This window comes from Talaromyces amestolkiae (genome assembly GCF_001896365.1).
Source record: "Talaromyces amestolkiae strain CIB chromosome Unknown scaffold29.1, whole genome shotgun sequence".
Classification (NCBI taxonomy): Eukaryota; Fungi; Ascomycota; class Eurotiomycetes; order Eurotiales; family Trichocomaceae; genus Talaromyces; species Talaromyces amestolkiae.
Genome location: NW_024468065.1, coordinates 290444 through 310483, shown reverse-complemented (window position 1 = coordinate 310483; position 20040 = coordinate 290444). Strand labels below are relative to the sequence as shown.

Genomic DNA, 20040 nt, shown 5'->3' with positions numbered 1-20040 from the left:
TATCAATTGATACGCTTTCTTACACAATTTTAAATCAGTGCGAAAGTCGTTATACTTACTGTCACGGTTCTCGTCGGCTCTGAACAATTGGCCCATTGATCAGATTAGGGCTTTGTGTGTATCTTAAGAAAATTTGTAGTGTGGAAACCATCGTGATTTGTCAATTGCACGCTATGTACCCTTTTCCAAGATATGAGACAGTATGGAAAAGTATTATCGTATCTAATTCATTCGAACTTTCTATGGGTGAGAACGCTCCTGTCACCAGAACGATTGAACGCAGTCAATTATCTGGGGCAGTCTTCGTTTGCTACATTCAGGTTATCCTCCAAGTGTTTTGCCCAGTTCCTTGACCATACCCCCGTGTGCATCACTCTTCAGCCGGGGAACAATATGCGAGCTCGAAGTTTAAGTGGAAAAGCCATGTTGGAGAGTTAATGAATCTAGTCGTTCGTTAGTCGACGCATCTTCTGATGAATTCGATGATAAGAATGAGACTGTATTTTACTCTTTGCTGTGTGTCTAGTTTGCCGGGATTCTCTGCGTTTGATTCAGAATCCTCCTTTGATGTCTTTGACTCCAACTTTGGAGCTTCTTCCAAGTTTCTTGGTAACTATTCAGAGCCAATAATCAGACCAGAGCAGAAAAGAGTAAAATTTTGTTTTCACGTACCGGTGTTTGGCGTCGCTTCACCTGTACATTCGGAGGATACTTGAAAATGGATTTCACCTTTTGCTGTGTGTCTGTTTTGCCGGGCTTCTCTTCTTTTGAACCAGAATCCTCCTTCGATGTCTTTGACTCCAACTTTGGAGCTTCTTCCAAGTCTTTTGGCATCTATCCAAAGCTAATAATTAAACCAGAGCAGAAAAGAGAGTAAATTCAAGGTTTTACGTACCGGTATTTGACGACACTGTACCTTTCCATACTTCGAAGGAGACTTGAAAAGAGATTTCACCTTTTGCTGCGTGTCTGGTTTGCTGAGGTTCTCGGCATTTGAACCAGAATATTCCTTCGACGTCTTCGAATCCGACTTTGGGGCTTCCTCCAAGTCTTTTGGCATCTACCCAAAGTCAATAATCAGACCAGAGCAGAAGAGGGTAAATTTTGGGTTTCACATACCGGTATTTGGCGTCGCTTCGCCGGTTCACGCTTCGGAGGAGAGACATCTCTAACCCTCTTTTTCATCGGATTCTGTATGAAGGTAACACCTGAKTCCTTGTGATGACAATCCTCAGTCTTGTGGCCCGTCTTGAAACAGACCTCGCACTGCTTTTGACATGCACTGGCTTTGTGTCCCGTCTCACCGCAGACATAGCATTTGATGCTGGGGCAGTGCGTGCTCCAGTGGCCCCTCTGTTTGCAGCGGAAACAGACGTTTTGGGGACAGTCGCGCGTGTAATGGGTATCGACTTCGTGGCAGATTTTGCATTCTGATTTGAATTCAGGGATGGCCATTGTGAGGTTGGTGGGATGAAGTGAAGACAGATCGTGGGGATATTATCGATGATAGAGAACGTTACAAGGATGAATTGAGACAGATGAAGATGTAGTGATGAAGGCAGAGAGGGGTCAAGCGATACGTGTAATCGAGCAAGACTTACAAACGGCACCTCTAAAGAACTCTGTTCGACGGTAATCCCCGTCAGAACATGTCGCTGCCCGAAGAATATAATGGTACAAACACATAATATTTCTTTAAGAGTAAATTTATTCATTATTCCCTTGTACTAAGATTATCAAAGACGGGGATTTCAAGGACGTTTCATAAATTGCGACCATGTGGTTAATTAGAAGAGTTCGATTTATACTAGGTGAATATGACAAACAATTGCAAGATGAGGAATGAAAGCTCTATAGACACCTTGGGTACCTAGGTATTCTGCATGTGGGATGTAAAATTGGTTGAATATGCAGTTGGCTAGGGGCTGGCTTTCTTCAGGCCAGATGTGATCATTCGAATACCAAGGTATATGTGTTCTTCTTTTTGAGCTTAGATGAAAAGCTTGTGGTCTTTATGTGGTATCTACGGTTCAATAATGAGTTTGGAAATTAGCAATCGTCACAATTAGTTGAAGTTTTGATGAATAGCTAGAAACAAGCTTAGTTGCCTATGTATCCTTACATCTTTTCAGAACTATCGACCGAACACTCGATTTTTCAGGTGGAAAAGTGCATATTCCCATGCAAACAGCTCTTAGATTTGAGAAGACTAACTAAAAATGCCTAGCTTCGTTACATAAACATCATGTTACATGGCTCATCTCCATCGTCATCCTTATCAATGGGTAAGGCATCAGCCTTAGCCCATTCTTCATCCTCCACATAAACCCCACGGTCAATATGTTCATCCGACCAGTTCTGCTCCTCGAAGTCAAGGTCTAGGCTGTATAATTCTCCCTTGTGATGTGTCAATTTGGGACCGTTTCCCCTCAAAGATTGTTTGATCTTTGCAACTCGATAGGCATAGATATAATCTGAACATGTCGTCCATTCCTCCCTCCTCTTTATTTCCTTCGTGCGGCCGAAGTTAGGTCCAACATCCAATATGCCTGGAGCCCCTGAAATACCACCGGCATCAATGCTGGCGCCTAGCTGAATTTTGCTAGAATGGCTGTTTGCCTTTGATCCGCTACCATGTCTTGCAACTCTGATCCCAGTCACAATGTACAAGCTAGTGAAGTATTTGTGTTTGCGGAGGTACTCCTGAACAGGTGGTGTACTCAGAACTTGATCAAGGTATGCTGTTGTGGGTGTCATAATGTATGTTTCGAGTCGCTTGGCGCCAATCTCATTCACAGTGGTACTCTCATTAGACCTAGTGGCATTCAACTCAATGGGAACGGGTAAGGTTTTGAACAGGTCTGCGGAGATTCCATATCCTCGAGACTTGCGCTTTTCGTCTTCGCTTCGGAAATCTACTTTCCAGGTAGATTTGATTGGTACGTCGTCATGAGGGGTTGTGATTGAATAGCCTTCTAGCAGGGACTCCGGTTCCGTCGGTTTGGTCAAAATGGATCCAATATTAAGCCAGCCAGTTGATTCATTTGGTCTGTACTCGTAATCTTGGTTTCGCACGAGAATATACAATGGCTTCATGATGCAGCATTCGAGGTCTCAAGCTCAGAGGAATGTATTGCGGAGAGGCAGAATGTGTTTCGCGTTTTAAGAGACATGTTGATCTTATATCCGACACGAAACAGCCACACAGCCTGTTATTAATGCTGGCAGAGTCAAACACATTCATGCAGGGATGTGAATTCGACCAATGACAGGATATAGCTAGGCGCCAATTTAAGTGGCAGTGCCCTCCTCTTCAAATGAGGCGAGCGATATCACAAGGCTGAAGCGGCTGTGAACTAAAAACTCGGACTGCCCGTTACCGTGACCAAGAGGTTGCAAAAATTTGACGTGCCATTTAACGATAAACATTTTCTCACAGGAGAGGATCGCAATTGGCAAGATGAGCTCTATCGGTAAAGTGTTCGATTTTTCTGATGCTAGGTTACATGATTTAGAAGACCAGGGGTAGGTCTTTCTTCTATTATCGAGACGCTCTTCTTTCATGTGGAAACAGCGCTAATGAAAATACTGAGAGAATAGGCGATTGAGTGATAATTTCTGGCAAGAGTTCAAGACAGTCGAGAAATGTCTCGCCGAATACCGTCCCAATAGTAACCCTGCGAGCCACGATCGTCGTGTCAAAATTGCGGTCCTGGACAGCGGAATTGATCTGAATCATCCAAAGATCCAGGACCTGATTCTGAGATCTTCAAGATGGAATCCAGACAGGCTCGTCTCGAAGAGCTTCGTGGGCTTGGGTGAATCTTCAGACCCTGTGGGACATGGTACTCACATTGCTTGCACGATCATGTCCATCGCACAAGGTGCCAAGCTGTTTGTTGGAGGTGTGGTTGGACGAAATAAAGTTCTGGATTCTGAAGCTCTAGCTGAAGTAGGTCTATGCTGTAGCACCCTGGCGTAATGCTTCGCTCTGACCTTTCCAGGCCATACGGTTTGCCGTCGAAGAATGGGATGCTGACATCATATCATTGTCTCTTGGGTTCCCAAAAATACCCTCAAAAAAATTAGCAGACTTGATAAAAGAGGCTCTTTATAGGGAGAAGCTGATATTCGCTGCAGTCTCAAATGGGGGAGGCGCTTCGATTGATGGTATCTCATGGCCGGCAATGGCGACGAACGTGTTCGGAATATTCTCATGCAACTATCAGGGAGTATCCTCTCCATTTAATCCCTGTCAGAATGATGATCGCTTCTCAAGATTCAAGTTCTTGGGAGAGGCTGTCAATTCGGCTTGGCTGAGGAACGGTGAAAGGCGCTTGACTGGCACGTCTGTTGCAACACCAATAGCGGCGTGCACGGCCGCACTATTTATTGAATATATCAGAGCAAATATGCAAGGAAAAGGCGAGATTACCAGAGCGGGCATGGAGGCAATTGAGCGTTGTGCGAGGATGCCTGATGGCATGCAACGTATCTTTGCTGAGGTGGGACGAACAACGACTACCGATGCCTGGCTCAAGCACGTTTATCCCTGGTTTCTCCTAAAATACGATCGGCGTCACGAGATAATACCTCGCATTGACGTTTCACTGGCAGTATTGCAATTGGAAAATTACAATGAGGATATCCAGATTTTGGAAGAAAACAATGCCTTCATCTTACATTCCATACCCGACCAAAATAGACGGCTGGTGGAAAATGAACACTCACTTGATATCGCAAGATCCAACATTCGAATTTACGTACTCGGTCTAATGGGCGCCACAGCTTTTGGCAATGGTACCATTAGCTTTGCATTGCCCCTGCTTCACTGGGTGACGAATGTTGCCGCTTTGGGTACAGTATGGGTTCTGCTCTCTTCTGCCCGTGAGAATCAAGGTAGGGCCTTGACCGATTATAAACTTCGCGCAACAAGACTCAGAGAAGAAGTACTCGAGGCTATCCGCTTAAATAGTCAAAACCTTACTGAAGCTGAGAGGGTAGTGAGTGAACTTCTCTCGCTTGTTGAGCGAATACTGAAACGATATGATGTTTCAGAAGGAGAAATGAAGCAGCTGGAAATCAAGGTAGATGAATTAAACTTGCACGTCATAAAAGAAGCCGAGCTTCAATGTTCCGAGCCTGTATCACTTGTTGTGAGAGTGCAATCATTGTTAGACGAACTCGAAAAGACGATAAATTTTCGCCAGGAGGATCACGAAGATTCTTACGAAAAAGCAAAAGACACACTCAAAAGAGGTAAGCGGGTGGTTCAGGATGCACTTGATGTGCAGAGAGAGCTAGATGAAGCGAAAAGAAAGGCAGATGCACAAGAGGAAAAAGCTAACGAAGACTTTGCTGAAAAGGAACGAAGGGAAAGTGGAAATATTTTCGAGTGGCTTCGCTGGTTCCTGATCTGGCTTGGGATTGGTGGTGCCGTCCTTGTTATGATCCTGGCCGCTTTCGCGATTTGATGTAATTGCTACTTTTCTGTTAAAGTTTATATATATCCCTTCATGTTGAACCCACTGTACATATCGTGATAGGTAGATCTGACTGTTTCAGACTCACAGTCAATTTATATTTCAAGGGAATAACGGCATATCTATACTTTTCTCCCAGGACTCTTTCGCAACTGTCCACATCAACTTGTATATACGTACGCATACTCAGATCTCTGGGTCCTTGCGTATCCTCAAAATGCAACCCGTAAGCCCTAAAAGTCCAAAACAGGCTGATTAACGACCTAGTAGAAAGCTCCACTCTTCGACACAAAGTGGGACGACTAATCTATTCCTTGGGGGCCATTTCAGCGTATCTAGCCATCTACACACTAAAACCAACTTACCTGACTCATACTAGAGCTGTTAGCCCTGAAAATTTTGCGTATAGTACTGCGCCTATTGCTGCGAGTATATCTTTGATGATTAGAAAGCCACACCATATACCGAATTAAGCTTTTATTCTTCATGAATAGTGGAGGCACTAGATTATTACTCGTCCGGTGTCATCCCGACGAGTGTAATGATTGCGAATAGCACGCGCTACGTAGTGGGCAGCTTCACCTACATCGTATGCCACGTGCTCTTTGATAAAGGCTTGTCGCAGGTATAAAATGCCATTGATCATCTTGCATATCTTGTAGAAGGATCTTAGGAACAGGTTCCATATTTTATGTAGGATCCGATGTTGACTCGACACCAGTGCATATCCCCTACGCAGCACCTCCGACATTACGATTCAAAATAAATTCAGACTCCTGTCAATTCCGTCAATTGATGCCAAACATGTCAAACACAAGAGGTCCAGCACCCAAGTCCAAATTCTATCAACCTGCCACATTGGGAAATATTCTGTGGCACGAACTTGAATTATGTTACGGCTTCGTGCGACGAGACCTTGGGACCGGTCTACTGCCTGTCCCAGCATTCACGTTGGCATCGTTACTATACCGAAAAGCCTCTGCTGAAGAGATCTATAGCGTATTACCATGTTCGTGAAACCTCATTCCCAGCGTCCGCCTCTTTTCCCTTTCCCTTTCTACACAGGATACTAAACATTCGAACCAAAACAAAAAGATGCCTTCCTCTACGGCTTCCTTTACCTCTACTCCTTCGTCGTCGCGAACCAAATCGACGGCATAGACGAAGACAAAGTCAATAAACCCGACCGCCCCATCGCCAGTGGCGCCACAACTCTTCGCGCAGCAAAAATCCGCTGGATAATACTTACCTTTTTATATCTAGGATACAGCGTTTACCTAGGCGTCGAAAAACCTACTTTGTTATGGATCGCGACAACTATTGCGCATAATTTTCTAGGGTTTGCGAACTTTGGCCCGACAAAGGATGGATGTATGGGTGCTGGATGTATTGCGCAGTTGACGGCTGCATGGGCGATTGGTGGCTCGGAGGCGCAGATGGGCTGGGATTGGATCAAATATATTACGTTGTATATGCTGTGGCCGATTCCGTTGCAGGATTTGAGGGATGTGCCTGGTGATAAGGCTGTGGGGAGGTTGACGACGCCGATTCTAATGGGAGATACTATCTGTAAGTTTTCTTCAGCAGTCGAAGTTGAAGAAGGCGTGCTGATAGTTCCAAAGCAAGAATCTATATTTCTGCCGGGATTTGTGTTTCTCAGGTGGGATTCCTCTCCCTGTGTGCTGATGGCTGCTCTACTAACAATGGCTTCAAGTACCTCCTCGTGAGATACCGCATTTTAGAGTACAGATACGACCCTTCCACTATAATCCTCAGTTCATTATTGGCCGTGATGAGTCTGGCCGTTGTGGTACGATTATTCGCGTGGCGGACTGTGGCTGCTGATCGATACTCGTACTGGTTGTATACCGTTATATACGTTTTTCAGCCTATATCGGCGTGTATAGTGTTTGCATGAGTTTATCAGGTACAATGCTGATAGAAAACTCGTGGCGAATTGGCTTGAATCCTATATTGAGTCTTGATTCATTAATCGAAATATAGGAAACAAAGGGTGAGAGATAAAATGTACATAGCTACGTTAAGGTATTGAGGTGGCATAAAGTACCCTTAGCAATAATTGATATGTTAAAATCTACCTGAGAACTTTCATGGAAATATATAACTAGGGCTGCAGCCTACATGTGACATGAAATGAATTTCCTAATTTGGACCATCGCACTTAACCCTACACGCAGAGGTGTGCATGCATACCGGAGCAGGCGGAGATTAACGAGATTAACATATAGGACAGAACTCTACTTTGACTTTATGCTCAAACTGCTCCGCTTCAATCTCGATATATTTACTCAGGCATAGAATCGCATATCATAACATCATCATTGTACTTTCAATAATCTAGATAGGGAACATATTGGCTGCTTTGTACATATCCTGTATATTGCTCCACGTATAAGTGCTGAGACGCTCCCCGCATTGAAACGACTCCTCAACAATTTCCCACCTCGAGCAATCATCGTCTCCCAAGAGAGATGAGAAGAAACTATTCTCACGCTTCCTCCTACAAATTATCTTCCCTCCAGGTTGCAAGCCATCTTCCATTATTATCCGAACGTCTTTAAACCGACGCCATTCAGGGATAACCTCACCATGAATAGGCGACTGTGAAGACGATCCGAAGAAGTCGCCTTCTTCCAACCGAATCACCGTCTCAGCCGCAGCCGCCACGGCAATACCATCCCAAACCGCCTCACGATGAGGCGCAAGTCTCAACCCTTGAATTGCCCGTCTCCTTATTGACGGCACACGGCATTTCAGTGCTGTATAATACAGGACAGGCACAGGACCCATATCAACACAGAAATTTAGAGGTCCAATATGACATTTCGCGTCTCCTGGGTCAAAGTTTCCGGGAAAGCCACGCATCATGACCATATCTGACGCTGCGACAAGGATTTCTTCAAATAGGTGGGTGTAGTTGTCGAAGGCCATTTCACTCCAGGGCTCGTTTGGGGCGGGACATGTGCGGAGCATGATCTCGACTTTGATGGACCAGATGTGCAGGAGGTTGAGTGCTATGTAGTCGTATACAGTGATATTTATTCGGGTCTTTTGCGCAAGCTTTTCGTATGCGCTATTCCATATATTCAAAGTTTGTAATAATTGTTCTCGGGTTTCTGTGAGCAGGTCTTCGAATCCAGCCATTGGACAGGACGGCGTGTCACCCGTAAATTTTTTGATCAAATGAAGCGTTTTGTTGAGCAATACCTCCAAGTATTGGCGACATTCTTGTAGTGTGTCGAAAGTATCCGGGATCGCCTCAATAGAATATGTTCTTGCTTCCGTTAAATGTATGTATCGCGAGGGATATCCAAACAAAACACATTGTGTATTCAATCGAGCCAGAATCTCAAGCAAATGATCATCCACCGTCTTCGGATCCGTGACACGAAAGATTGCCTTCCGAGGTGTCCGCAGCGAAATATCAGAAGTTTGTCTTTTTCGTTGCAAGGTCTTGAGAACATTGATTCCATGGTCGATATGCACATTAGCACGAGTGTAGGAACCCCTCATCAACTCAATGCAGATAAATACAACACAAGTAATCAACGCGATTTGTACAGACTCATGGCTAGTATCTTCAAAATAAGACTGCAAACGAGTGATAGACTTATTGTACTGCTGCAGCGCGAACCGGTCCCATTTCTCGATCTCAAAGTTATAGTCAATGAACGGATTATCGGGTCCTTTTCGCATACAGCTGGTATACTCTTGACTGCGTTGAGTAGATGCTAGCGCAATCACAGCGTGAAACACGGCTGGCGCGGAAGATGATAGTTGTGGGACAATTTCTTCCCAGAAGCTTGCGTCGAAGAATCCAGGGAGCTTGGTGAGACATCGAAGTCGGAAAAAGTCTAGACAGACTAGCTCATCTGCGTCGACTCGGCGATTGAGGAGATTGAACATTATGTAGTTTCTGTCAAAAATTGGAGATCTGCGGCATTTATAGTCGATTGTATCTCGAGGTGGCGTGGTAGTAACAATTTTTACGTTCTGCGGATCCTGCCGTTCACGAAATTTGTGAGATATACTAGCACGGGTGCTTATGCTCCAGATACCGTAACCATCGCATGTCCGGCCTGTCGAGGTACACTGCCTGCAGGCAGGTCGTGTTTCGTCGCATTTGACCCTTCGAGTTCTATATACATGTAATCAGCATTGCCTCCTACGGTGTTATTTAGAATGGGGAAACCTTACTTGCATGTTTTGCATCCAGACTTGACATGCTTTGTACTGCGTCGTTGTAATTTCTGGCCTGTCCGAAATCGACCTTCTAAAGGAGGCTTCATCGTCGCTACCATCTTAGATATTGTGTGGGATTATGTCTCGAGACTCTCGTTATCAATCACGGAGGCAGACTGTTGAATAAACAACTCCTTCCATTCTTTGGGGAGCTGTGCATAGTTTCATCCCTCGAGAAGCAACCACGAAGTACTTATACGAGCTGCTAGTCACACCAGCTGATGACATTTGAAGAAGTCAATTCCGATTTTGGAAAGACGCTAATATTGCCTTATGGGGCTGCTCTTGCATATCGGTAGAATATGATTGGCTGTGTCGTGAAGTATGCTCCATGATTGGGCAATATACTTAGCTTTTACTGCATGCTCCACCGTCCCAGCAACACTGTCATACACACAGATTACCGTATCTCATACGCCACTTGCTAGAAACCCATGCAAAGCTGTAATAATAATGGTATTATGAATACCAGACATTTTCTTACGAGTAATTATATAGCCTCAAGCCGTGTACTCACTTGCATAATGATGAAATGGGAAAGAGAAAGCATACTTAGTCGAGAGACATCAATTAATTTCCAAATCGAATACAATTGCGTATTCTACATGTATATTCTCCAAAATACATATCAGCAAGTCACAGGTAGCTATATCCTAGGCATTTTTTGGGGCGAACAGAAGCCTCTATCGGGCCGACTGTTCACAGCTGTAAGCTCGTATCAAATGCAAGCTTGATGTGGCTTCGCAAGTGTCTTTTCAGCATTTTGTTCCAACAACCTTGTAAGTCGTGACGCTTGAGCGCAGGTGGAATCTCAGCACGATTCCACAGCCAGATGGCAGTAGTGAGGTTGGGGATCAATCGTGGAGACCGTTTGGCTCACTCCGGGGCATCAATGATGGCATTTGTGGCTTTGCTCCTTGCAGCGAGTACTGCGATGGCAAGACACCAGCTCGCTCTGATAGCAATAGGAATGACCAAGGTCTTTCGAGGGTTAAAACGTCGAATTGAGAGCGGCTCTTCTGTCTAGAAGATGATGTAATGGGAATAAGGCAACTAATATAATGTTTCTTTTCATGGCATGATATACATCATGGGCTTGATCGACATGAAGCTTTATATATAGAATAGACATGTAATCAGGAACAACATATCGATTCCTGCCAGTGACAAACCTATCGAAGACAAAGGGTTATACTGTCCAGACAACTACCTTTCAGAAGTCAAACTCAATCCAATAATCAGAAAATGTCCTTACTCTATCATCCATTGATTTCCACAGTTTCAGACACGTTGAGGAGGAACATTATCCTGCGATTGGGGAGGGTGAGGAGAAGAAGAGACCGCAACTCCACTACTTCGAAGGTTTTCTACTTCTTCCCCTACTGAAGAATAATCCTCATATGATGTTGTATCATCATTATCAACAGTCATATTGTTGCCCCAAAAAGCGACATTCAAAGCATCATAATGCACGCTCACCTGAGCCTCTGAGTGCTTGATCTTCGCTTGATCATACTCCTCGCCTCTCAGCCAAGTTTCCAAGATGAACTCGGTGCCCTCATTTATACGGTGGAAAGAATCCACATAAAGCTTGTTCATCTTCGAAAAGATCAGGTCCGCCCGCTTGTTTAAGGTATCAATCACTTCCCTAGGCGCCTTGGTGAACTCCTTTCCCAAATCCCGAGGACAGATACTGTACGCTTTCCGGAATCCCTTGGAGACTCTGTGCTGTTTGGCACGATCCTTGTTGAATAGGCGAATATACTCGACTGCGCGTAGATCGGTCAAAAGGTCTGATCTCTTGAGATATCTGTAGTGAATGGTGTTGCTGTTACGATCTGGTGTTTTGTCGCCTCTTCCGCCGAGTCGTTCGAGTTCTTGGACGCGACGTTCGAGTATTTCGTCGTCGAATTCCTGGTATTCGTCCTCGATTTCGAATGGCTTGTCGGCGATGTTTTCGACAAAGTGGTCCATCTCATTCTGGACGATTTTCCAAAGGGTTTCGCGCCAGCCGGAATTCATTTCGTTGGTTTTGTACGAAGTATACTTCTGAATAGGTAGTTGCCTGTTTATGGGGGGTTTTAAAGGGCTCTTGAATCTCTTTGAGGAAGAAATATAGGATCTTCCCAGGATCATGAGGGGACTATTGACATATATATATTTCAAGTTTCCCTAGGATTGATATCTTGAAGCCAACCTGGCGAGTTCTTTATTGATTTATTGCCTTCTATGAATTGAAGGCATTGATAATTAGCCCCTCAATTTGTTTCAAAAATTCTGTTTGATAATGTCTTGCATATTTCTTGTATCTTTTTTTTTTAGCTTATCAAAGCTGAAGTTGTTCGGAATTGTGATTAATGATGGTTATATGTAAAAGAATATTGTTCTGTATCTCTCTCTTTGTCACAAGCTTTCATGGAGAAATACAGTAGAGTTTCATTCTCGTACTTTGAAGAATGAATGTGAAGCCTTGGTATGAACCAGGATAAAAAGTTATCTATACGAGCCAGCCCTAGTTCAGGCCTGGAATTTCAGGCGACAGCAAGAGGACCCACTTTGACGATGGCTGATTTTATGACAACATCAAATCTAGCTTCAATAGCTTCGACGGTTTTTAGTTGACCTCCAGTCATTGCACTCTACACAATTATAATCAAGGTTTGCGGTTTTAAATTTCGCTTTAATTATCACCACAAAACAGGCCCATGCATACATAATCTGGAATTCATACATAACATACTCCAACCTCAATTGAGTTCACTTCGAGCCATGAGACCGATTTTGCGCCCTCAGCCATTCTTAAGGCATTGCACATTACAACACCAAGGAGATAGACTCATATCGACCACAAATAATTCTTCAATATCAGCAGTCGCATGTCGCCATGCATCAACCTCCAAATCCGCCTTGATAGCATGTTCGCAGCAATCGCCATTGACACTACGACAATCAACCCGGCTACGAACACAATATCTACATCCCACCCGCCACAACCGATCATTTATCAACATCCCCAACATCTTCAACAATAACAACAACAATACTCCACAAGCAATCCGCACCCTCCGCGCCTCCCGCACATTACCTTTCCCCCCCTCCCCGCTCTACGAAATCATCGCTTCAGTCGAATCCTACGCTGAATTCCTGCCTTTTCTCGGCGCCTCAACCGTAACAGCGCGCGACCCGAAAACGGGGTATCCCTCGCAGGCATTCCTGACAGTAGGCTACGGCCCCTTCACAGAAACGTTTACGTCCCGCGTAATATGCGATCGCGACAATTGGACTGTTGAAGCTAAGAGCGGTGGTGGTGTAGGTGAGGACGGGAAACCGATCCCGGGCGCGGATGAAGGGTTGTTTAGTCATTTGAGTACGAAATGGGAGCTTGTTCCAAGGCCCTCTGCTTCGGCAGGAAGTGCTGGCGCAGAGACGGAGGTGAGGCTCGAGATTCGGTTCAGGTTTCAGAATGCCATGCATACGGCTATGATGTCTGCGGTGGAGGATAAGGTTGCTGGAGTGATGATTGAAGCGTTTGAGAGGAGGATTAAGGAGCAGATGACTTTGGGTCGATGATTCGGAGGAAATGTATATGTCCACCGGATTACATCTCTTGTACTTATATGTACTATATGTATAGTAAAAAAAGAACTGCAATTCTATATCAAGCAGAAATTACATTTTGTCCCAGTACCCCAATGCTATATAATACATGTAGAAGTTGAAAAAGGGTAAACACAACACTAATAAAACAACAGGTTCGACGGGAACAAACCTACAGGATTCGTTTGTTGAGCTTCGGGCCCGCGCCGTATCCCTGTGTAGCCTTGTGCGCATCCTCCACCGCATTCCAGTCAACTCTATCCCACCATCTCTCGAGATATTCGTCCTTTCCACCGATGCCGTGGTCCATCATCCAGACGTGCTCCCACGTATTCACACAGAGCAGTGGAGTAAGCGGCAATCCTCCGGGGGCGAGGTCATGGGTTCCTTCACCGGACGCGGGAAGACCAAGGAAACTGAGATCTTGGCTTGATCGTTTGCCCGATGGCGGAGCGGGTTCGTTGTTCATATCCACGCCCTGTTGTCGTGCAAAGGCCTCGGGGTAAGGGGTGCCGGCGTTATAGGTGGATAGGATTCTGAGAAGACCGGTTTGCTTTTGAGCAACAAGCCAGACGAAGCCTGGGCCGAATTGGGCGCTGGCGGTGGCGAGGAAGTCTTGTTTGAGGGACTCGGGAGATGAGGCGCTTTCGGTCATGTCGGATTTTAGTTTCTCGGGTATTTTGACTTGGACGGGGGACTATTAAGTAAAGCTGTAAGTGATTGATCCTTATACAGAGGAAAGGAGAAGCTAACAAGACGGTGGAAGAAAAAGTGGTTGTTGTGGGCCATAGAGGCATAGTTGAATAAATGGGCTGTTTCGCGCCTTTTGGCATATTTCTTGACGAGAGCAAGTGTGTCCAAATCCGCATCGACCGTGTCTATATATCGTGAGCAACCAGTGATGAATCTCTTATCAATCAATTGGCATACCTTGTGTCATCAAATTCAGCTTCTCCACCAACAGCGATTGGTATTGTGTCCAGGCAAAGTCAAAGGCCTCGGGGGACATGAACTCGGAAATGCCATGTTCTTTAAACAATCGCTCATTCGCTAATTGGGGGACTCTATGGAGACTGCGGTATTGAAATCGAGGAAGGCTGGCCTATATGACAATTGGGAGAATTAGTCTTATATCCTCAAGGAAATCTTCCAATGGTTGCACCTCCGAATATCAGATGCTTGTGTTGATATTCATCCTTACCTTGACAATCGACGAAGCACTCAGACCGCTCTGCGGCCGTACTAATCTTTGCAACATGATTATGTCCGACGAATGGCAAGACTCGAAAAGCTAGTCGCAAAGCCCTACAACAAGCTGCTTGTCTGTACAAAGTAGAAGCTGCCTGTGAGTGAGGAAGTCGCGAATCCGCAGAATTTCTGCCATTGTTACCTATTCCAGACTAGCATGGGCGGGAGATACTGTGGCCAATAGGAGCGTCAGATCGCGCTCCCGCAGTTCACAGGGGAAACATTGCGGCGGCTAACCTCGAGCATTCGACACCATACAAAGCACGCGACAACACTTAGGTGGGAGTCTACTGTTTCAAATCTCTTGTTTCTACGGTATATTTAGAACATCGACAACCTGTGGACCGGAGGAGTCATACTATTCTCAGACCTTTGTTTCTTTGGTGAACGCTACGCTCCTCCACTCGGCGCCTTGATCATGCCATTTCTGGAACATGGGCGCGTATACCCAAAAATGATGATTTCTTCACCATGGACTTGGGCGACGACTCGTCTTCTGGCTGGCACAAATAGGTTGAGGAGCCTAATTCATGTATCTTAATCTTTTTCTTCGATTCTGACAATCTCTTTCCACTGTTCAACCTTCCTTCACTTTTGCATTATAGAGCTCTTTCATTCCTTTGTGATATTTGCATAGCATTGTTTTAGGAGCACGCTTAATACCATCGGATATTGTCCTAATTTGCAGATCATATATCTTATTCTCTCTTTTTTGAATATTCCTTTCTTCAATCTGTTACACATCAACTGCTCTGACCTTTCGACATACACACAGACACGTCTTTGCGTGTGTATACAGTGGTCATGGTTAAGTACATCTACACTATCTCTGCTGCAGCCTTGTTACAGCTAGGCTGGTCCTCGTTGGCGGCTGCAGCATCCATCAACTTACCTCTCAACGACCTCTTCCTAAGGGACAACTCTGCAACATGTCCCACGAACTCTACCTCGTGCGGCAGCTCGTACTCTGGAAACTTTTGCTGCTCGACAGATACGACTTGTCTTCGTTTGGATAGTGGAAGCAGCGTCTTATGCTGTCCCACGGGCGAGGACTGCACGTTCATCGAACCAATTACTTGCAACGTGCAAGCGATGAACGCCACTGCCAATCCGACTGCTCCTATACAGTCGACGAAGTTGAGCGATGACTTGCCGACGTGTGCGGATGGATGTTGTCCGTTCGGGTATACCTGTGCAAAGAACACCACATGCGTCCTCGACACATCGACCTCGACTACCACTGCCACCGGTTCCGCGTCGACAGCGGCCACATCCGCGGCGACAACGAAACCGACTGCTACTGCGACATCCACGATCTCCATCAGCGATACCGCCCCTACAACATCGACAGCCTCATCAGCAACAGGAACCCCGACATCCACTTCTGTATTCTCATCAAACTCAACACAAACCGAAACGTCTACTAAATGCCCTCAATTCCCAGCCACAGCCGTTGTTGCCGGCTTCTTTCCCGGCGCAGTAGCCGGTGCCCTTGCAGCCGCTATGATTATGATGTGCAGACGACGACGAGACAAACAGTCTCGCGAAAGCACACTCCAAAAGACCCATCGCTCGTCCGGGGGTACAATAGTAGGAATTTCAGATCCCATCCCAGACGACGAAAACGGTTCTTTCCGTACGGATTTCCTTCTACAACGAAAACTGAGTGGCCGATACCCTCAGCCGGGCACAGTAGCACGCTCTAAATCCATGATGCGCAGAACCGGTACGCGAGTGAAAAGCATCTTCATCGGGAGGAACAGTAGCGCCGCAGCAAGCCCGCAATGGAATACTGCAACTCCGCCTATGCCTCCCATGCCTGCTATGCCTGCTATGCCTGGTGTGAGTGACAGACCATTTACGCCGCCAAATCAAACCGGTAGACTTGCTGTGGGTCCGCGTCAACCCAGCACGGAGAGTATCAAGGTGTATTCTCCGCCGAACATGTTGGGCATCAGCAGCTTGAATCAGGATCGTAACACCACTTTCAGTGAGGTGATGGAAAAGGCTGGCTTCCAGAATGCGAGGGGTGAGCCGTCGTATAGGGTGAATGAGACACCTGTTCAGGGCGATAGCCCGCAGCGGAAGAAGTAAATCTTCTGCCCATTCATTGCTTTTTCATTCTGTCGCATCTAATACCATGCATGTTATTGCATAGCATTTAGGATTAATAATGTAACATTGTCAATTTTCAAGAGGGTGTGCATTTAAGTTGGGGGAGACTACGAGGCTGAGAGTAAACAACGTTGTATAAGTGGGCCCAATCACGTGAAACAACATGTAGCTTTCCGAAATCTGGCCAATCAGCCTCCATCTTCTCAATATTCAAAGATCTAGCTGCCACCATCGCTAAGACGAAACTCCAATGCCTAGATGATTTTACACCACCACTGAATACACGATAGAATGCCCCGATAATGGCCACAAATGCTGGAGGCCTCGTTGCCTCTGCCAAAGCCGTCCCCGCCGCCATCGCAACCGAATCAGCCATCATGGGCACAACCCCCCCGGACAGCGCGGTAGTCAGCCAGGCGCTTCCACCCGAGAAACCGGAAGCGATACGGACACGAACAAAAGTTATACTTGCTTTTTGGGCCGTGATATTATTCTTTGGGCTACCGATGTGGTGGAAGACGACTTCAGTCTATCGAGCTTCGTTACCCCTGGATGAGATGATGAGTTGGGCGGAGGGAAAGGTGAGACTGCCACAGAACGAGGTCATTGATGGAGAGTAGAGCTAATATATGGATTTAAATCTAGGCATGCAAACCAGAGTTTCCGTTAGAAATTGTACTGCGTACGCCATCAGTTTCAATGGCAGAGGCCCAGAGTCTGTTGCGGACAACACAACATGCGCTGGACGATTTGAACGAGTTTCCAGTGCACCATTTACGACTGAAGCTTGCGAATCATACCGAGACGAGAGAAAATAATAAAATAGATATTGATATCGAATTGGAGGACAAATCAGATGCGGCACTCGTCGTAAACCTCATCCCCTCGGAAATCGCAACCCCTACTTCACAACTTCATTCGTATTCACCGCGGATGGATATATGGTATCCTCCTAGTCAGCTTTCGTCTGTTACATCTACGACCTCCCCTCTTATTACATTCATTGCGGGCGAAATTCAAAAAATATTCAATGAGGAAAAAGCGACTATAGCATATATATTAGGCCAGAGCAATTCTGCGCTGGCGTCCTCGTTCCCTGGGGCAGGTCAATTGGCAGAACTTGTCAGCAAACGAGTGGGCGGATCACTCAAATATGCCGAGACATATCATCTATCCTTTTCTCTCTTTACGCCAGGTTCGCAACCGTCGTCATGGGAGATTGAGGATGCGATTCAGGAATACATGGTTCCATTGCTAGACGCATTCTCGTCAATCAGCAATTTCTCGATTGACACCCAGGTCCAGCTATATGCTTCTTTCTCCCCAACATCTCCACACCCAGAGTATGATGAAGCCTCGCAACAATGGACGCTCAAGGAAGAAGATCTCAGCTCTTTTATCAACGCCGCAGAATGGCCATTGAGTCCGAGCATAGGTAGCGGACCAACCATCAACTTTGTTTTATATGTCCCTGCCGCAACGCAGTCCCCACTAGTCGTCAAGGAGAGTCTTGCAACTAGCTGGATTGTGCCGCAATGGGGTGGCGTTGCTATTGTCAACCCTTCCGTCACGGCCGTCGACGTAATCAATCCTCCACACCTAGCCAAAGAGTCCCTCAAACCCGCTCTCTTGACTTTCTCGCACCAACTGCTCACCCTCCTCGGCACACCAGCAACACCATCCTCTCTCCCGCTCCGCCTTCAGACCTCAATCCGCACTCGAGCAGCCACTTTGTTATTGTCTGCATCATCAACAATGGGCTCTTTAGCCCGCCTCACCCAATCCCTCTCATCAATCCCCATTCCCTTGAACGTCGCCTCCTCCGTCCTCACAACTCTAACCCACCTCTCATCAACATGCCAACTCCTGCGCGAGGGCAAATTCGCAGCAGCATTGGCAAGCGCACGAATAGCGGAAAAGGAAGCTGAAAAGAGCTTCTTCGAGAAGAGTATGGTGGGACAAATGTATTTCCCCGATGAGCACAAGATTGCGGTTTATTTACCACTGTTAGGGCCTATTGGGGTGCCCCTGCTGATGGGGTTGTTGAGGGAGGTGAAAAATCTGGTGGTGGAGTTTAAGAGAAGGAGAGCATCTAAAACCTAGTCAAATGATACCATCGTGTGTAGATGTATGTATTACATTTTTTTTGCAAAATAGAAAACTCCGCTAGATGCTAGATGTAATGGTTAGGGTATCTACAAACAACGCCATGCAACTTATACACATCACCCAGCAATTAGGTGAAACTAATACTCCTTTTCGAAAATCTTCTGAATCGGTTTTGCCGCCTGTCACATCATCAATACCGACACTTTCTAACACAAAGATAGACAAGAGAGGTAACTCACATCAATAAACCGCTCCAAATCAGCATCCAAATTCGCTAAATCGTCCTTTCGTTTCTTGTTCTCTGCGATCAGAGCCTGTTTTCGTTTTAAGAGTTCCTGTCTGGCTTGCTCTAGCTTTTCGCGCTCGTCATGTTCGTGTTTGATGCGCGCGATCATTAGTTCGTGTGCATCGGACGAGGCGTGTTCGGGGAATAGGGCGAGGAATTCTTCTTCGGGGATGAGCGGGAGGGAGAGATATTTATGACTGCCAATCAGTAGTTAGCGTAAAGATCGATTAAAGGGAGAGTGAGAGGGAGAGACGAACTCGTAGGATTCACAAGCAGCAATTTCACCCATCAGATGCTTCTGCTCATAGTACAGGTTTTGTAGCTGTAGATGAAGCCGGTCGATTTCTTGTCGTGCTTCGGCGGTAATTTGCTTCGTCTCGCGGACGCGCAAAACGGCATCGCGGTTGAGGCCGCGCAGTTGTGCGAGAAGCGAATATAAAACCTTTTGTTGTTTGGAGATTGCGAGGATCAATTCTTGGGACGGGGGGTTGCTGCTTGATGCTGTAGCGGGATTGGTGGGATCGATTAGTTGCAGGAGTTTTTGGCATTCGTTGTGTGCGTTTGCGCTGATTTGGAGGACTGGTAGCAAGGAAGGATCGGTGACGATGTCGCGGACTGTCATGGTTGCTGTTTCCGCCATTTTCCTGCCAAGAACTTTGCGATGAGGTATGAATGTACTGACGTGCAATGCAACGGATGACTATCTGATTGAAGCAGCTTATCAAAATTACCGAAACAGGTATTCAATGATCTGCGCGGAAAAACGCCGAGGTATGGTGGCCAATGTCAATCGCACTTGAATGTGGCAAAACGAAGATAGAATCTTGAAGGCACATAGGCTGAGAAACCGGACTCGTGGAGTTGGGATGTGCTCTCATAGGCTGAATTCAGCTGACTAGTTGAGGTCTTGTATGTATGTGCTATGACAGTCTGATTGCC

At 46.0% G+C, this 20040-nt stretch overlaps 10 protein-coding genes across 10 annotated transcripts; 4 read left to right on the top strand and 6 right to left on the bottom strand.

Moving 5' to 3' along the window:
- Positions 1 to 454: 454 nt before the first annotated feature.
- Positions 455 to 1455, bottom strand: BHQ10_010165 (uncharacterized protein; the record flags this gene model as incomplete). Its single annotated transcript, XM_040872765.1, has 4 exons — positions 455 to 613; positions 673 to 834; positions 896 to 1060; positions 1120 to 1455. The coding sequence occupies 4 exons, from the start codon at positions 1453 to 1455 to the stop codon at positions 455 to 457; spliced, it is 822 nt and encodes a 273-aa protein (XP_040738667.1).
- A 777-nt stretch (positions 1456 to 2232) lies between these two features.
- Positions 2233 to 3096, bottom strand: BHQ10_010164 (uncharacterized protein; the record flags this gene model as incomplete). The annotated part of the gene is made up of 1 exon (XM_040872764.1): positions 2233 to 3096. The coding sequence occupies one exon, from the start codon at positions 3094 to 3096 to the stop codon at positions 2233 to 2235; it is 864 nt and encodes a 287-aa protein (XP_040738666.1).
- A 364-nt stretch (positions 3097 to 3460) lies between these two features.
- BHQ10_010163 (uncharacterized protein) lies at positions 3461 to 5474 on the top strand (the record flags this gene model as incomplete). The annotated part of the gene is made up of 3 exons (XM_040872763.1): positions 3461 to 3525; positions 3601 to 3952; positions 4005 to 5474. 3 exons carry the CDS (start codon positions 3461 to 3463, stop codon positions 5472 to 5474), a joined length of 1887 nt encoding a protein of 628 aa, XP_040738665.1.
- Positions 5475 to 7841: 2367 nt separating this feature from the next.
- BHQ10_010162 (uncharacterized protein) lies at positions 7842 to 9410 on the bottom strand (the record flags this gene model as incomplete). Its single annotated transcript, XM_040872762.1, has 1 exon — positions 7842 to 9410. One exon carries the CDS (start codon positions 9408 to 9410, stop codon positions 7842 to 7844), a length of 1569 nt encoding a protein of 522 aa, XP_040738664.1.
- A 1617-nt stretch (positions 9411 to 11027) lies between these two features.
- BHQ10_010161 (uncharacterized protein) lies at positions 11028 to 11768 on the bottom strand (the record flags this gene model as incomplete). The annotated part of the gene is made up of 1 exon (XM_040872761.1): positions 11028 to 11768. The coding sequence occupies one exon, from the start codon at positions 11766 to 11768 to the stop codon at positions 11028 to 11030; it is 741 nt and encodes a 246-aa protein (XP_040738663.1).
- A 747-nt stretch (positions 11769 to 12515) lies between these two features.
- On the top strand, positions 12516 to 13316 carry BHQ10_010160 (uncharacterized protein; the record flags this gene model as incomplete). The annotated part of the gene is made up of 1 exon (XM_040872760.1): positions 12516 to 13316. The coding sequence occupies one exon, from the start codon at positions 12516 to 12518 to the stop codon at positions 13314 to 13316; it is 801 nt and encodes a 266-aa protein (XP_040738662.1).
- A 199-nt stretch (positions 13317 to 13515) lies between these two features.
- Positions 13516 to 14601, bottom strand: BHQ10_010159 (uncharacterized protein; the record flags this gene model as incomplete). Its single annotated transcript, XM_040872758.1, has 4 exons — positions 13516 to 14040; positions 14097 to 14221; positions 14274 to 14445; positions 14545 to 14601. The coding sequence occupies 4 exons, from the start codon at positions 14599 to 14601 to the stop codon at positions 13516 to 13518; spliced, it is 879 nt and encodes a 292-aa protein (XP_040738661.1).
- A 1082-nt stretch (positions 14602 to 15683) lies between these two features.
- Positions 15684 to 16685, top strand: BHQ10_010158 (uncharacterized protein; the record flags this gene model as incomplete). Its single annotated transcript, XM_040872757.1, has 1 exon — positions 15684 to 16685. One exon carries the CDS (start codon positions 15684 to 15686, stop codon positions 16683 to 16685), a length of 1002 nt encoding a protein of 333 aa, XP_040738660.1.
- A 398-nt stretch (positions 16686 to 17083) lies between these two features.
- BHQ10_010157 (uncharacterized protein) lies at positions 17084 to 18809 on the top strand (the record flags this gene model as incomplete). Its single annotated transcript, XM_040872756.1, has 2 exons — positions 17084 to 17287; positions 17352 to 18809. The coding sequence occupies 2 exons, from the start codon at positions 17084 to 17086 to the stop codon at positions 18807 to 18809; spliced, it is 1662 nt and encodes a 553-aa protein (XP_040738659.1).
- Positions 18810 to 18952: 143 nt separating this feature from the next.
- Positions 18953 to 19741, bottom strand: BHQ10_010156 (uncharacterized protein; the record flags this gene model as incomplete). The annotated part of the gene is made up of 3 exons (XM_040872755.1): positions 18953 to 18994; positions 19055 to 19298; positions 19359 to 19741. The coding sequence occupies 3 exons, from the start codon at positions 19739 to 19741 to the stop codon at positions 18953 to 18955; spliced, it is 669 nt and encodes a 222-aa protein (XP_040738658.1).
- Between the last annotated feature and the right edge of the window lie 299 nt (positions 19742 to 20040).